General features: G+C 45.7%; 1 protein-coding gene across 1 annotated transcript in view; it reads right to left on the reverse strand.

Annotated features, from left to right (window-relative positions):
* hydin (HYDIN axonemal central pair apparatus protein) overlaps window positions 1–17,568 on the reverse strand; it is a 946,920-nt gene that overhangs the window by 514,490 nt on the left and 414,862 nt on the right. The window contains exons 11-13 of the mRNA XM_085992020.1: window positions 12,214–12,314; window positions 10,935–11,070; window positions 7,643–7,807 (exon numbers count right to left, since the gene is read on the reverse strand). Of these exons, the coding sequence (XP_085848146.1) occupies window positions 7,643–7,807; window positions 10,935–11,070; window positions 12,214–12,314 (402 nt within the window). The remainder of the gene's footprint in view (window positions 1–7,642; window positions 7,808–10,934; window positions 11,071–12,213; window positions 12,315–17,568) is intronic.

Here is a 17,568-nt window from a genome sequence, read left to right on the forward strand (position 1 = left end):
ATCGTAAGAATGGGCCCTGAACATGAGCTTAAATCGTCAAAGGAGAGGGGTTTGGAGCAGAAAAAGCTGGAGGAAGCTGAACACATGAAGAAGTCTCTTCAGGAGAGATGTCTGGATGTGGAAACAGCTGCTGCGATAGAAGGATTAAATCACCTGATAACTCAATCCTCGATGGAAGGGGAGGTATTGAGGTCAGTAGTGAAGGAATGGCAGACAACCCTGGAGGAGTGGAATGAATATGAACGCATGAGGAAGTCTTTTAAAGAAAGAGAGATAGAGAAGGAACAGCAGTCGGCTAGCGTCCAGTTGGGTAAGGAAGAAGTAGAAGGGCCTCTCGATGGACTAACTCAGGATGACCCCGAATGTGACCATGACCTGTTGAGTGACACTGAATATTACGAGGAGGTGGTCTGCCCAAAGTGTGATGAAAACTCCCAAAGTGCTGAAATGCGGATGAAGCACTTAAGGTCTAAGGAACATAGAGAGTTGGTGGCGCTACAGCTGGCCGCCGAGAAAGGAGCTTCGAGAGTTTCAAAAAGGCAGAAAAGAAAAAGAAGAAGCCGGAGATAATAACTGTTTAAAATATTATTACTTCTACTACCTCAGTCCGAACACTACGAAAGGTGCTAAATTTGTAAAAAAAATCTGGGGACATTATCAAGACAGCCAGTGGGTTGTATAAGTCCGCACTGCTGGTTCAACAGGACGAAAGTACAAGCTGTTAAAAAGGCTATGGAGGAGTCACGTTTACCAGGTGAACCGGCTACACCAAAAAGATGCTGTCTGGGACGAATTAATACCAGAGACTGAATTTATGAACTGTTCCCACAGAGACTGAACCTGTAAACTGTTTCCACTGAGAGTATGTTTGTAAACTGTTATATGACGTTGACTCCATCGAGAGTATATCTGTAAATTGTTATATGACGTTGACTCCATCGAGAGTATATCTGCAAACTGTTTATATAAAGTTGAAGATTGTATGTTTAACGGGATTCTGTAAGTAAAAAGCTAAAAAGGGAGGATTGTAGTGTATGTACCCGTTTACCTTTAAGGGAACTATAGAATGTAACCGTTCGCCTTTAAGAGCACTACTTTAGGTGTGGCACTATTTGTTGGCTCATGTATACTGTAATACCGATAGTGACCACACCAGTATATAAGGGTTGTGATACGTTAACTAGGGCAGATTCGCCCGAACCTCTGAATAGTAAAGACCTGTTTTATTTGTTAATCTTGGAGTCTGTGTATTATTTGCAATACAACCCACAGACTTTACAGCCACCGACAGAGACGTCCTGCGCATCAGCTGTGGCTGCAGATCTCTCTGAAGCAGCCGGCAGATGTCTGTAACCACCTCCCTTCGGAATCGCAGCCTCCTAACACACATCGCGGCAGACATGGTCAGATAGGAGGTCTGCTGGCGGTATACCCTGCGTGGGTAAGGCCTCAGTTGGTGACGCCTGTTGCCCCCTCTGCGTCTAGCCAGGGCTGCCACTCTCTCACGGCGTCTGTAAGCCCTTCTGGCATAAGGCTGAAATTCAGCGTTGCCACCCAATGCAGCCCCCATTATATGCTGGCAAACACTGAGCTCTGAATGAAGGCTAAGATAATTGGTAAGCTCTGGCCTGAGCCAAAAATACCTGTCCAAGTGTTGGTCCAAAGCAGTAAACTCTCCTCCTTGGTCTCTGTCCAAAAAACCGTTGCACAAGAGTGAATGCTGCAAAATGGCTGGCCTTTATACTGCTGGGTAAGTGCCCTTTAATTAGCGCTCCCCCCGGCCCGGCTGGCCTGTGTACCGTTCCACTTCACAGTCGCTCGGGACGCCCGGCGCACAATGGGCCGGCGCGAGTGAAGTTCCGGTTTGGGGCGCACAAAGGGCGTTGCACTATTAAATGACGTCATGATCTGCGCACGCAGCAGGGCGCGCGCTAAGACTTTGCGCCGGCGCTAAATGTGTCCTGAAGTTGGGGCGAGGCGCAGATCGCGCTGCGCCCGGGCGATAAGCGCCTAGCGCTCGAGATCTACTCCCCCTAAGGCGCTAACGGCTGGCGCGCCCAACTGAATTTCTAGGCCATAGGCTTTTACTAGGTATTCTCACAGTTAATTGCGTTATTCCTTTTCCATAATCTATTTACTCATCTGTACTATTACCAGGCTTCACAATTCATAAATGTTATTTGGTAAGACTTTATGTATTAGACCCAGTGTAAATACTGTGGGAAGATTTCCTCTGATTACGATTTCATGGGAAATTGTAAAGCTGTACTTCAATAACATTTCACAATCTCACTAGAAATAGACAACAGGAAATCTTCCCACTATATTTGCAATGTCACTAACACATAGCGACCAGAGGAAATCATCCCGTCAAAGTTATTGTTTTTAAATATAAAGACTGGAATTTTCCCATAAAAAAACGGGTGGGTTTGGAGCGTGGGGGTAGTTAAATAGTTGATAATTTGAATCCCGGCCTGATCCTGCCTCCAACCCGCCCACTTCCGGTTTTGCCGGAGGTGGAACGAGGGTGGGGGGGGGGGGGGGAGGGACCAACCTGCTCCCAGGGGACGGAAACTTAATTTAAATATTGTAATGAGGCTGAAGCCTCTATTGCCCCCTCCATTTTGAATTTAACTGCCTGAGGACGGGTTTCACATCATTTGTGAAATCCAGCAGTTAAACAGAGGCAGGGACTGCTGCATCCAGGGGTAAGTGCATTTATACCTATCTCCTGGATCCAGGGTCTCTGCCTAGCCCACCCCCCGCGATCGGAGACCCTCCCAAACGAGGCCTCCAATCATATTCCTGGGCCTCCCCCCACCCCCAGGCCTCCCCCCCCAACGATGATGATGGTGATGATGATGAGGCCGGCCCTGATCCCCCGGCTCCCCTGCCGATCCTCCGCCACCCTGCCCCCCCCCCCCGCGATCCCCGACAAACCCCCATTGCCTACCGATCCCCTGCCGATCCTGCAACCACCGCCCCCCCATCCTCTCTCCCCCTCCCGATCCTCTCTCTCCCCTCCCGATTGCCAACCCCCCGGCTCCCCGATTGCCGACCCCCCACCCGATCGCCAAACCCTCTCCCACCGATCCCGACCCCTCTCCCGCCAATCCTGACTCACCTCCCGCCGATCCCTCCGTCAGACCGACCCTTCGCAACTGAGGCCTACCCGCCCACAGTCAACCTCTCAAGCTGGCTGGCTGCGGGAGGGAAACCGAGGCCTCGCATTCAAATGCGGGAGCGAAACCCGGTCACCTGTCCCCCTGCCCCAACCTGCCTCCCCAAACAAAATTCCAGCCAAAGTTAAATTAATTAGAAAAATATCAAAAACCTAATATTTGATAACCTAAATGTGGGAAAAGGAGTAGTTTCAGTGCAAACCCTGGCCCTCTTTCAGATTTCAGAAGCTTTTAAAACCTCACCCACCTAAGTAGCAGAAATCAGTATGAAATAACTAACCAGAACTCTCATGGAAAATCAATACCTTAGGTCAGGCACGCAGTGGAATAGCAGAAAATGCTGGAAATACGCAGCAGGTCAGGCAGCAGCTGTGGAGAGAGAAACAGAGTTAACGTTTCTGACGAAAGGTCATCAACCTGAAATGTTAACTCTGTTTCTCTCTCCACAGATAGTGCCTGACCTGTTGAGTATTTCCAGCATTTTCTGTTTTGATTTCAGATTTCCTTTTGACACAGTGGAATAACGTGCAGTAACGGCACAAGTCAGGAGTGTGATGGAATACTCTCCAGTTGCCTGGATGAGTGTAAGATGCACTGCAGCAACTTGCCAAGGCTTCTTCGGCAGCACCTCCTAAACCTCTTCTACCTAGAAAGACAAGGGCAGCAGGCACATGGGAACACCACCACCTTCAAGTTCCCTTCCAAGTCACACACCATCCTGACTTGGAAATATATCGACATTCCTTCATCGTCGCTGGGTCAAAATCCTGGAACTCCCTCCCTAACAGCACTGTGGGAGTACATTCATCACACGGACTACTGCGGTTCAAGGTGGCGGCTCACCACCACCTTCTCAAGGGCAATTAGGGATAGGCAATAAATGCTGGCCTTGCCAGCGACGCTCACATCCCGTGAACAAATTTTTAAAAATGGGCTCAGTCACAGAGCAGCTCCACTAACCCAACTGGGTTATTTTTTCATTGGTGGGTACTAGTCCCAAGCCGTCAGTCATTTTCTACTCAAGTAATAAGCCTACTACTAAACTGGAAATGGACTGAAGGCTCCAGGTTGGTATCCAGCAATGAAATGGATAGTGAGCCCCACTGACACAATGGGGGTGCAGCACGACCGAACCCATGGTCGATATCAATTGCCTTCACTCTGCTGTCTTCCTATTCTAGAGTATTAATCATAGAATCATACAGCTCAGGAGACCATTCGGCCCCATCATGCCTGTGCCAGCTCTTTGAAAGAGCTATTACAGAGCTCTCCAATTAGTCCCACTCCCCTGCTCTTTCTCCATAGCCCTGCAATTTCTTCCCTTTCAGATATATAACTAATTCTCTTTTGAAAGTTACTATTGAATCTGCTTGCACCTTTCTTTCAGGTAGGGCATTCCAGATCACAACAACTCACTGTGTAAAAAATGTTTTCATCATCTCCCCTCTGGTTCTTTTGCCAATTATTTTAAATCTGTGTCCTCTGGTTACCAACCCTCCTGCCAGTGGAAACAGTTTCTCCTTATTTACTCTATCAAAACCCTTCATAATTTTGAACACCCCTATTAAATCTCACCATAACCTTTTTTGCTTTAAGGAGAACAATCCCAGCTTCTCCAGTCTTTCCACATAACTGAAGTCCCTAATCCCTGGTACCATTGTACTTAATCTCTTCTGCACCCTCTCCAAGGCCTTGACATCCTTCTTAAACTGTGTTGCCCAGAATTGGACACAATACTCCAACTGGGGCCGAACTAGGAATTTATAAAGGTTTAGCATAACTTGCTTTTGTGCTCTATGCCTCTGTTTATAAAGCCCAGGATCCGATATGCTTTTTTAACAGCCTTGTCAACTTATCCTGCCACCTTCAAAGGTTTGTGCATTTGATCTCCATGGGAGGGAAAGACAACAATTAAAATAAACAATTCTCAGATAAATGTTTTATAACATTGGCCCAGAAATTCGGGTCCCAACGCGTGAGTACGCACGTGGTACTCACACGTCAGCCCAACGAAAGTGCCGGTTTCATGCATGCACTGCGCATGCGCGGGAAACCGGCAATTCCGTTCCCCTGAAAGAAGGGGTTAAGAGGTGGAATGCATGTGCGGGAGAGGCAGCGCATGCGCATTGAACTTACGTTTTTTTTCCAGGTTTCTCCGGGAAGGTAAGTCTCCAGAAGTTAGATATGTAAAAAGCAGTCGCAAGGCCTGCTTTTAACAAGGTAAGTGGTGAATTAATTAAAATTAAAACATTTTTTCCACAGGTTTATTATTTTTAAATACTTTAAAGAAAGGTAAGTTTATTTTTAGCCCCGTTAGAAAATGTAATTAATGTTTTCAAAAATTTAAATTATTATTTAAAATAGTTATTTCATGTAATTTATAGTTATTTAAAACATTTATTTGAAGTTTTAGTGATGTTTTGGGGCTTATAGTATTTATAGGTTTGACAGCTCTTCCTGTCAAACTTATGAATGAAGCATTCCCTGCTACCATTAGCTCTCCATGGCCCACGTGATCCTAGGGGACGCATCGAACTAACTGCGCCCCTGGGATACGCAAGCACTGCGCGCCGGCAGTTGGAGGAGGCCCAGGATCGCAATTCCATGGGGGCCCACAGCTCAACGGCCGGCGCGGAAGGTAAGTGCAAGTCGGAGGCCATTTCTGGGCCATTAATGTGGGAGATCTGTGGGCCTTGGCAGTCTTGTTCTCCTCCTGTAACATTTATTTAAATTTGCATTAATTTATTGGGTTCTCCCACTGGCTTAGTGGGTAGATGCACCAAATGCTGTAGCACTGAGCAACACAGAGCTGAGGATTCCAAACTCATCCCCCTTCTGTGATCTCAGCCGGGGAGCAACATTTAACCTCAGGAAGAGCGAGAGTAATAATCCATTCCTAATCACTGTCCAGCAGACCTTGCTGGAAAGTACATGTGTGGAGCCTTCAGATAAGAGCAGGTCCAGACTTGACTGTGTTGTCCTCCATGGTTGAAAATCCTGCCAGTACTCACTGGCTAGGCTCACTCAACACAATGGCCGTTCGATTGAGACATCAGAAGTTCTGCTGGTGCTCATGGATCCGTGGCCCAGCAAGTGTCAGCATCCTCACAAGAGATGGGGAGACGGGGGGGAAAAAGTAGGTGACATAAATTTAGGGCACCAAATACAGAGGGAGGTGTTACACCACAATAACACAGAGGGGCTGGATTAAGTTATAAAACATTTACTAATGTTATGTGATTTCCTCCACTTGATGTGGCTCTCAACCAACTTTGCTTTCTGATCTGCCTCCTCAGTTGTGGAGAAGTACCTAGATTCAGCACTTTCGCCAAATACATCTCATAGAGTCATAAAGTCATAGAGTTATACAGCACAGAAAGAGGCCCTTCGGCCCATCGTGTCTGCGCCGTCCATCAAGCCCTGTCTAATCTAATCCCATTTTCCAGCATTTGGTCCATAGCCTTGTATGCAATGGCATTTCAAGTGCTCATCCAAATGCTTCTTGAATGTTGTGAGGGTTCCTGCCTCTACCACCCTTTCAGGCAGTGAGTTCCAGACTCCAACCACCCTCTGGGTGAAAAAGTTCCTCCTCAAATCCCCTCTAAACCTCCTGCCCCTTACCTTGAATCTATGCCCCCTTGTTATTGACCCCCCTACTAAAGGGAAAAGTTCCTCTTTATCTACCCTATCTATGCCCCTCATCATTTTGTACACCTCAATCAGGTCCCCCCTCAGCCTTCTTTGCTCCAAGGAAAACAACCCCAGCCTGTTTAGCCTTTCTTCATAGCTGAGGCGCTCCATCCCAGGTAACATCCTGGTGAATCTTCTCTGCACCCTCTCCAAAGCAATCACATCCTTCCTATAGTGAGGTGACCAGAACTGCACACAGTACTCCAGCTGTGGCCTTACCAGCGTTTTGTACAGCTCCATCATAACCTCCCTGCTCTTATATTCTATGCCTCGGCTAATGAAGGCAAGTATCCCATATGCCTTTTTAACCACCTTATCTACCTGATCCGCTGCCTTCAGCGATCTATGTACATGTACACCAAGGTCCCTCTGACCCTCTGTGCTTCCTAGGGCCCTACCACTCATTGTGTATTCCCTTGCCTTATTTGTCCGTCCAAAATGCATCACCTCGCACTTTTCAGGGTTAAATTCCATTTGCCACTTTTCCGCCCATCTGACCAACCCGTTTATATCATCCTGTAGCCTGAGGCTTTCCTCCTCGCAATTTACCACCCCACCAATTTTCGTGTCATCTGCGAACTTATCTGTTGGAAAATGCTTTGGCAAAGCTATGTGCCGTCACTGCATGGTTTATGGCTGTGCCATCGTGAGCGATCCTGTCCATACGTATGTATACAGTTAATGGATAGCAAACAGATACAGAGCCACAGATCACACCCCCACTCAAGATTAACACATTTAAATTTATGGCATTTCCAGAAAAAACTCACAAGAGGAAATTGACTTTTGCCAAATATGGCAATAGATGCTTCTGTCTCCTGTTCTCCAAGACACTGTACTTCTACTAATAAAGGAACCTCCACAGTGGAACAGGAGTCAATAATTCCAGAAGGCTTGGGACTGGAATAAATCATACCAAGCTGGTTTTTCACTTCCTGCACAAAGAAACAACAAAGACATAAAAGGTCACAGTTAAATATCTGTATCGAGTGAAGATGTATTTACGTAAAGGGCAGTTCCACCCAATGTAGTGGGAAGGGACATAAAAACAACCAACCAAAAAAAACCCTCATGCTTCAAAGCAAAGCAGCAGTCTCACACAGAACTCATCCATTTTTTGTGAACTCTTATGTTCTTTTGAGGAATGAGAGTGCTGGTGGGGAATGGAACACTTTCCATTTCATGCACTGAATGTCAGCACCAGGCACTCCCAAGCCAATCATCTCATGGTCTCTCTGAATAAGACTACCAATTCGGGCCTGTTTTGTGCATGGATTGAGTAAGAATTGGGTTGAAATTGTCCAAACTCATTCCTTAAAGCCAGCACGCACAGGAGAATTTCATTCCATCAGTCTGGGTTAGATTCAAGTCCAGGTCCCAAGCTGAAGGGCCAATGTCTGGCCCACTGCACCACCCGATCCCCCTTCATCGATGTGTTTAAACACAAAGTGGATTCCACTTTTCTCAGACCCATCCCCAGCAAGTTTCTCTAAACCAGCTCCTGAAGTAGGCAAATTCTGTTCCACTTTTTGTACAGTCACACATAAAAAAGAACAAGAGCTCCAATGATCAAACTGAAACAGAAAGCAGTGTAAATTGTCTTGCTGGGCACGAGAAGAAAGAGAAAATAGGTACTTACTGATATCAAAGGCCCATCCCCATAACATCAACAATGGAGCAAATCATTAAAAACAGGCGAGCAACACAAATTTGTTCATAACACTAACCTCCAAAATCTCAGGATTTTAAACCTTGTCCTGCTCAATATTTTTGGTTGGGATTCATTTTTCAAAACAGAGTTCTACTCAGCTTTACAAAAATCACCGGCACTTCATTATCAGAGCCATTTTAATGCAGCCTGTCTTTGGGATTACTCAGTGCCATTTCTGCTGCAGTCTGCACTACTGGGAGCTCATTACTGACAACTTATTACTGACAGCTCATTATTGGCAGCTTTGGGGGAAAATGCAGTACTTTTCTTAGATGGTTTTTAAGTTGAATAGGCATCCCTGCATAAAATAAACATTGATTTATGAGGACAAAAAAAAATCACGGCAATATTTTAAGGATGAAATCAACTCTGGGAACAAGCGGGCAGGGGCATTTTAGAAAATATGATAACAGCTGAGGATGAGACTGCATTTCACACAGTCATAAACAGCGAACTTGAAATCACGCTGCCTGATACTAGTCGCAAATGTATTCTTGCATTTGTGTGACATTTAAATAAATGAATCGATGTCAGTGCTGCTAGGCCTTTGCCCATTCAGGTCCTCGAACCAGACTGGCTTTGCTTTGAATTTTGATTAGTTTTTATGAACAAAACTTTTTCAGTTTGTATTTTTCGTTTAGACCTATTGATTGCCAGGGAAACAATCAACAACCACAGCTGGAGCAGACATTGCTGATACATATTTAGATATCAATAGGCAATATTTAATCAGAGTGGTTCTTCTTTCTAGTTTCAATTATAGTTTTTATTATTAGTGTTGGCTTTCAAATTTTACTTGTTTTATTTTTGTAGAAATGTTGGTTTTAGGTTTCATGAATGAAATCCTTTGTTTGGTTAATTATTTTTTTTATTTCAGTGCCTCCACTCCATGCACCATTCTCGAGCTAATAGGCTGACAAGCCACCTACCTCATATGTCTCTGCCAGTTCCATTCCACAGCTCGCTGTACAATGGTGCCTGAATTCAGGCCTGGGTGATTCAGCCACCCTGGAACTCGAGCCTTGACACAGCACATTCCCTTCAGCGAGAATGGGAACTTATATATGAAACTACACATGCTCCACCAACCCACCTACTGCTTCATATTTAGGAAAACACTCCAAAATTCTGCCCTCCCAGTCCAAGTCAAATGGCCTGTGTACATCTGCATCATGTACCCTTTTAATGTTCTCTTCTCCAACAATGTCGTCAGGAATTATATACAAGAAATATTCTCCTCAAAATTGTTTGAGTAGCGTGAACAATAGATGGGACTGAGCAAAAGCCTGTGGAATTCTGCCTCTCTCCCCTCCATGTATTATCACCTTCTGCTTCCTATTGGCAAGTCAGTTCTCAATCTAGGTATTTAACTTTTCTTTAATTCCATAACCCTTAATCTTCTTTGAAAGACTCACAAGTGAATCTTTATCAAATACCTTCAGAATCTGAAATAATGATATCCATTGACTACTTACTATCCACTAATTCAGTTATCCCCTAAAAACGTTCCAGTGCACCCATGCAATATAAACTATTGCTTCTAAATCCATGCTGGTCTACTATTGCTCACTTTATACCTTAATCCTTTGTTGACTATCAAAAAAAGCAATAGCATCATTCAGTCCTCAGTACATGTTCTGTATTTATGAAGTTACTCCAACTTTTTCTATTGTTAGCATTGTGGAGTGTATCCCATCTGCTCCATGTGCAGTATACAGATTGAATTACTCTAATTTCTTGATAACACAGGTTTTACTAACCTCTAAGTATGTTGTGGACTATTATGCTAATACTACTGGATTTGGAATATGGTCACAGTCTTTATTATTTGTCTGTGAAAACTGATAAGAATTATTATAATACACCTAATCCTCTCCCCAAATTATCCTTTAAAGGACATTTCAAGGCTTTAACCCTTTAGCAATTATTTACAGAACCAAAAATGTTAATGTATCCCTTTTGCGACTATCCATCTTTTGATTGTTCTTTTGCCTTGTGTAAGTTTCATTTTAGTCATCCTCAACTGTGTGTGGGGTGTGAGTGCAACACGTATTGGCTCTTGATTCAGTGTCTCCCCGAAGTAACTTTGCTGAGGCAGAGTGCACTCTAACGGGAGCCATTGCAGAGGAAGAAAGTGCCACCTGTCATCCTGTGATCCAGTGTGTTTTCAGCACAATGCTGCATTAGGCCATCTAGTCATTATTGTCCACCTCTCTTGTACCCACTACACTTATCAAGTTATGGCTTCTTCCGTACTGATTAAAAAAAACTTTTATGTCTCCCTGCTGCTTTATGCAATAACCTCTCTGACATCATCAAGCAAGCACCTATTCTTTCTAATTAGCACTAACCTGTGGAACGACCTCATAACATGCTGGAAGGTCATTGACGTTCTGAAGTTTTACCATGTATTGATAAGGGTACTTGAGAAAGCAACGTCCAAGATCAATGTGTGGGTTTACTATCTCCACAACAGGAACAATGCACCTGTTGAACAAAAGTTAGCAAAAGCTGGTAAGAAGACAGTCAGTCATTGTGTGACACCTAGATTAATACGCAAACTTCACCATCTGTTAATTACATGGTGAATCAAAAAAGATTAGCAGTAATCAAGAGTGTCAATTTGAAACATATGGTCTGCTTTTTCTGATGGGACTACAACACAAAGCTGCTTTACCTTAAATAAAACATTCCATTACTTGTCTATCAAAGACAAACAAATGTAAAGAAAAAACAGATCACCCATTGTGCCTAACTTTATTCCATTTGTACATTTGCTGCTGCTGAGGCCTAGATTTTCCTCTGAGGTGGGTTTATTTCCATATTTCCACCAGCCAGTGTTAGACAGACAAGAGCCAGCCCAATTTTACTCAGTGCACCTTCGCTAAATATTTTTGGTGGTCTTTCGGGAGTCTGCTATGATAGCCATGTACCAAAGTGCTGCTAAGATTTAAGGCAATATTGATAAATTCAACAAAATGTTGGCAACATTTCAGAGACCAGCAAATTTCTTCCTCACCTGTTCCCAGGTTCGGACTGACTCTTTCTGCCACCTCCATCCATGGTTTCTCGGACTCTGCTGCTAACTGCATGGTGGACCTCAGCTCCAAGTCAGACACGCTTATTTCCAAGACCGCTCGCTGCAGTACCTCCAAAGCAGCTTCACTGAAATTAGCAGCTTGACTTGATTCACTTGCTCTAGCCATTCCCACACCAATCACATTCTGTCCTTTGATCCCAGCTCACACAATGCACTGGGACTGCACTGAGGTCAGAGGATGGAATATGGGTTACTTGCCATATTTCATGGGACACACTGCGGTAGATTTTAACTAGCTGCCTGGCATAAAACTGGTGTTGCGGATCAGCCGCCAGTAACAGAAACCTCCAGATTTTTATTTCCATCATATTGAAGTTTCTCTAATTTCCAGATTCAAGTTTTAACTTGCTTGCACTTTATAAATGATCTAAAATACCACCGCTGTACTGGCTGTATTTGCAATGTGTTATGCTGCAAAGAGCAATTGTTGGTTTTCTGCACGTAAGCGCATTACAGTACTCAGCAGAATTTAATTCACATCCTCAGCCCCTAATATCCATGTGCACAGGATGAATGAAAAGGGAAGTTACCGTGCCAAGATGGGAATTGCGAGCACTTCCTGGCCAACATTCTCAACATCCACAACCAGGGCCAGCTCATATTTCTTTGAAGTGTTGGAGCACAATGTCACCTAGGAGAAAAGACAAAAGTATCAGAATTTAAAATCCCCACCCGTCTGCAGAGTTTAGCGCAGATTGACCATAGAAGAACTTTGGTGTAATTTATATTAAAATTCTATTATTAAATTTTGCTCCCTGGGGGTTACATCCACAAAACAAATGACATATAGGTGATGTGGATTAGAATTCAGACATAGGGGGCAGGGAGGAGGAGGGGGGAATTGATCTTCAGCAATTGCGCAATGACGAATCAGCAGCCCATTTAACACCCCACCCAATTCTTTGCCATTGACTTCAAGACCCGTTTCACCCCAGTAATGTCCATCCACATTGCTTGACATAATGGAAGTTTGATTAAAGACATCTGAGCAAACATTTACTTGAGGTGTTGGAATGGCTCTATTCATTTAGGCTTAGCAGAGGTTAGCTACCAGAGGTCCACACCGAAGAGGGCGGTAGTCAGATTTGATTGGCAGCTCAACAAGCCAGACCCCAGACATGGAGAAATAACAACAGAAAATGCTGGAAAAACTCAGCAGGCCAGGCAACATCCGTGGAGAGAAACTAGAGTCAATGTTTCGGGTGAACCCTTTTTCAAAACTGGAAAGGAAATGAAATAGATCGAAAGCAGGGCTGCGATAGAACAAAAGAAGTAAAGAGACATTAAGAGGTATTCAAAACCAGACGAGATGGTAATAGGACAGTGGAGACAAAAGACGGCTCAGATTAGGTGTGAAGTGTACTGGCAGGATGAGAGACAGCTGCCATGCGGGAGAGAGGAAAAAAAAGGAAAGGGGGGGGAAGGGAAAACCCAAAACAAAGGGGTGGAAAAAAAAAGTAAAAATGTATTAGGGGCCGAGGTTATGATCTGAAATTGTTGAACTCGATATTGAGTCTGGAAGGCTCCCAGACATGGAGAGCTGCGAGGGGTCGGTGATGAAGCGTGTGGTCTAAAACAGTCTTCGAGATCTGGTAAGGAAGACAGAGCCAAATGGAGAAAACTGCCCCTTTCCATTCAGGGCACCAGTTTCAAAACAGTGCCAGTGTGACGTACTTTGTTATTTTTCTAACAGTACTCAGAACCTAGAAAATAAGCTGAAATAAGATGAAATTTACTTTAAAATGTTACTCTGTTCATTCACTTGTTTGTAAAATAAATCAGCTTGTTAATTTTTTACTGACCACATCTCACTAGAGTGTTAATCAGCTTGTCTTTCAGAAGTTTGGAGAAGTGCATGTCGAGGCAGAAGCAAGATTAGTGTCCAGTTAACATAACATTGTTACGACCCCCAGGTCAGGCTATCACATCACTGGACCATTGGGCAATAAGGGTAAATTCCTGATCGTAAGGGATGCTAGGTCCAGTTACAGGAGGGATTGCTGATGTTAAACCTGAGAGAGTATCTAGTGCAGACCCAAAATTTGTACAACCAACATTATAAATTGACCACTAATATAAAAGCAAAATATGGCGGATGCTGGAAGTCTGAAACAAAAACAGAAAATGCTGGAAATACTCAGCAGATCAGGCAGCAACTATGGAGAGAGAAACAGAGTTAACGTTTCAGGTTGATGACCTATTGTCAGAACTGGAAAAACTTAGAGATGTAACAGATTTTAAGCAAGTGCAGGAGCAGGAAAAGGGGGGAGGGGAGGAAAGCACAAAAGGTAAGGTCTGTGATAGGGTGGAAGGCAGGAGAGATTAAGGCCCCGATTTTCTGGCCGCCATCGGGTGGCTTTTCATGTGGCCGGGGGCCGAAAATCGCCGAAAAAGCGGGTCGGGACCCCCCACCCGCCTGATTCCCCGCCCCATCCGACTTTCGGACTGCCATTTCCCCGCGCCCCGCTTCAGTCCCAGCCGCCGCTGGCGGGACTGGTCGTCGGAGCACTAACAAGCAATTATCTGCTTGTTGAAGTTGATTTTCCCGTGCCGTTGCGACTTTGGTGCTTTCCCCACCTGAAACCCGCCTGCGGGGAACCCCACTGCTGAGAGCTGGCGTGAAGCTTGCTAGCTGTCAACTGCAGGTAAGGAGAAGCTGCGATTTAAAGGGCCAGCACTTGTATGTTGAAGGACCTTGTTGTTGCAGGTTTGGGGCTACTTCTTCAAGGCTTAGACACAGCTGTGGAAGGTTGGAGCCTCACACACTTCTCCAATGCGATCTCCTGGGAAGCCCCTCTCGCCACCCTCACTCAGCGCTTCCTCAGCAGAGGCATCTACGAGAAGCATGGGACGCCTTTTTTTCCTTCCCTTCTTGCCATTAGAGGATCTCCAGCAGCAGAGGCGGCAGCAGCAGAACCAGGAACAGCATGATGAGCACCAGGAGCACCAGGCTGCTGCTCACTCACCTGAAGCTGCACAGGCCAGAAGGGGCCAGCGCTTGGAAGTGGCTTGAGAGCACCTTGCTGCGCTTTAGGGGGCCATGGGGACCCGTATCTGCACTGGCAGTCCTACTCAGAAGGACTTCCATGAGGATCTGGTTTCTCTGTTCAACAGATGGCCAACGCTCCTCAAGAGATGTCATTCTCTTATGTGCACTCACCATGTTTTCCGTACCCTGGCGAGTTATTTCCTCCATGGAGGTTGCCAACCTTTCCATGGTGATGCGTTCATGCGCCAATTACTCCACAAAGGCTCTGCTCATGGTCGCTTGGGACTCCTCCATTCGCTCCACACTCGCAGCGACCCTGGAGACAAAACCTGCCAGAGACTCCTGCATCTGTGCATGGAGATCCATCACCTCTTCTCTTGTGGATGGACCCAGAGGCAGAGGGTCGACATGCAGCGCAGCTGAGCTGAGCTGGCAGAGTCCTGCGCCCTCCGAAGAGGACTATCCACTGCTGTCCCTGTCTCCAGAATCTGCTGAGGCTCACTTGTGAGCTGTGAAATACCAGGTGACAACACTACTCTATGTCCCGAAGGTCCCCCCGAGGTGTGAGTGTCTGCGCTGGTGCTGGGTGCGCTTACTTCTGCTGACGCTGCGCCCTCAGAGGTTGGAGCTTCCTCTGAGGAGTCTGGCTGCACAGCCTCTTCCTCCTCCACAGTGAGGACGGGGGCTCTGGATGGTACTGTGGGGGAGTAAAGGAAGGAGATAGAGATGTAATGCCAAGGTTCTTCTGGTGACTCCCAGCGAGTTGGCATCTGCTGACACCTGCATCCATGCAGCATTGGTCTCAGTGGGAGGCCTCTTCCTCCCTGACCTAGGGAAGAGGACCTCCCTGTGGGCCCTAACCCCATCCAATAATGCCTGCAGTGAAGCCTCGTCGAATTTGGAGGCAGCTCGGGGTCTGGCACTGCCCACAGCTGCTGCAGGCTCCTCTGCCATCCTGTGTGGTTCGTTTGGAAGCCTTCAGAGGATGCAGTGCTTGCTATGGACCTTGAAAGCACCACGAATGATGACATCATACTGTGGGGATTTCTGACACGAATTGGACAATTAGCAAGGCTTCCCACATGCTGGGAATTAATTGGCCGATTGAGGGAAAATTGCGTGGAGCTGGCTGACACTTTTTTATGTGTGTCAGAAACCCCACATTCGGGGAAACCCGACCGTTTCCCACACAAGCCGAAAATCGGGGCCTAAAAGACAAAAAGGCAAAAGGAGATGGTAATGGGACAAGTGGAAAAAACAAAAGACGAGTCTAGATGAGGTGTAAATAGGAATGGCAGAATCATCAACAGCCATGTGAAAAAATAGGGGCAGAGGTTATGGTCTGAAATTGTTGAACTCAATGTTGCATCCAGAAGGCTGTAAAGTGCCGAATCGAAAGTAGAGGTGCTGTTCCTCGAGCTTGTGTTGAGATTCGTTGGAACAGTGCAAGACGCCGAGGACGGAGGGGTCAGAGTGGGAGTGGAGCGGAGAAATAAAGTGACAGGCGACTAGAAGCTCGGCGTCACACTTATGGACTGAACGGAGGTGTTCTGCAAAGCGGTCACCCAATCTGCATTTGGTCTCCCCAATGTAGAGGAGACCGCATCGTCAGCAGCGAATATAGTATACTAAATTGCAAGAAGTACAAGTAAATCACTCTTTCACCTGGAAGAAGTGTTTGGGGCCCTAGACAGTGGGCAGGGAGGAGGTAAAAGTGCAGGTAGAAACATAGAACATAGAAAAATAGGAGCAGAAGTAGGCCATTCGGCCCTTTGAGCCTGCTCTGCCATTCAATATGATCATGGCTGATCCTCTATCTCAATACCATATTCCCACTCTCTTCCCATACCCCTTGATGCCTTTTGTGTCTAGAAATCTATCTACTTCTTAAAGTGACTTGGCCTCCACAGCCTTCTGTGGTAGAGAATTCCACAGGTTCACCACCCTCTGAATGAAGAAATTTCTCTTCATCTCAGTCCTAAATGTCCTACCATGTATCCTGAGACTGTGACCCCTCGTTCTAGACCCCCCCCAGCCTGGGGAATCAGCCTCCCTGCATCCAGTCTGTCTAGCCCTGTCAGAATTTTATAAGTTTCAATGAGATCCTCTCTCATTCTTCTAAACTCTAGTGAATACAGGCCCTAGTCGACCCAATCTCTCCTCATACGGCAGTCCTGCCATCCCAGGAATCAGTCTGGTGAATCAGTCACTGCACTCCCTCTGTGGCAAGTATATCCTTTCAAAGGTAAGGAGACCAAAAATGCACACAGTACTCCAGATGTGGTCTCACCAAGGCCCTGTACAACTGTAGTAAAACATCCTTGCTCCTGTACTCAAATCCACTTGCAATGAAGGCCAACATATCATTTGCCTTCCTAACTGCTTCCTGCACCTGCATGTTTGCTTTCAGTGACTGGTGTACAAGTCCCTTTGAACATCAGCATTTCCCAATCTAGCACCATTTAAATAATACTCTACCTTTCTGTTTTTTCTACCGAAGTGGATAACTTCACATTTATCCATGTTATACTGCATCTGCCATGTATTTGCCCACTCACTCAACTTGTCTAAATCGCCTTGAAGCCACTTTGCATCCTCCTCACAACTCACAATCCCACCTAGTTTCGTGTCGTCAGCAAACTTGGAAATATTACATTTTGTTCCCTCATCCAAATCATTGATATATATTGTGAATATCTGGGGCCCAAGTACTGATCCCTGCGGTACCCTATTAGTCACATAGAATCATAGAAGATAGGAGGAGTAGGCCATTCAGCCCTTCGAGCCTGCTCCGCCATTCAATGCAATCATGGCTGATCATCCAATCTCAGTACCCGGTCCCTGTTTTCTCCCCATACCCCTGGATCCCTTTAGCCTTAAGAAATATATCCAACTC

Source organism: Somniosus microcephalus, chromosome 6 (genome assembly GCF_052327205.1).
Source record: "Somniosus microcephalus isolate GS21.2 chromosome 6, FLI_Smic_1.0, whole genome shotgun sequence".
NCBI classification, from domain to species: Eukaryota; Metazoa; Chordata; class Chondrichthyes; order Squaliformes; family Somniosidae; genus Somniosus; species Somniosus microcephalus.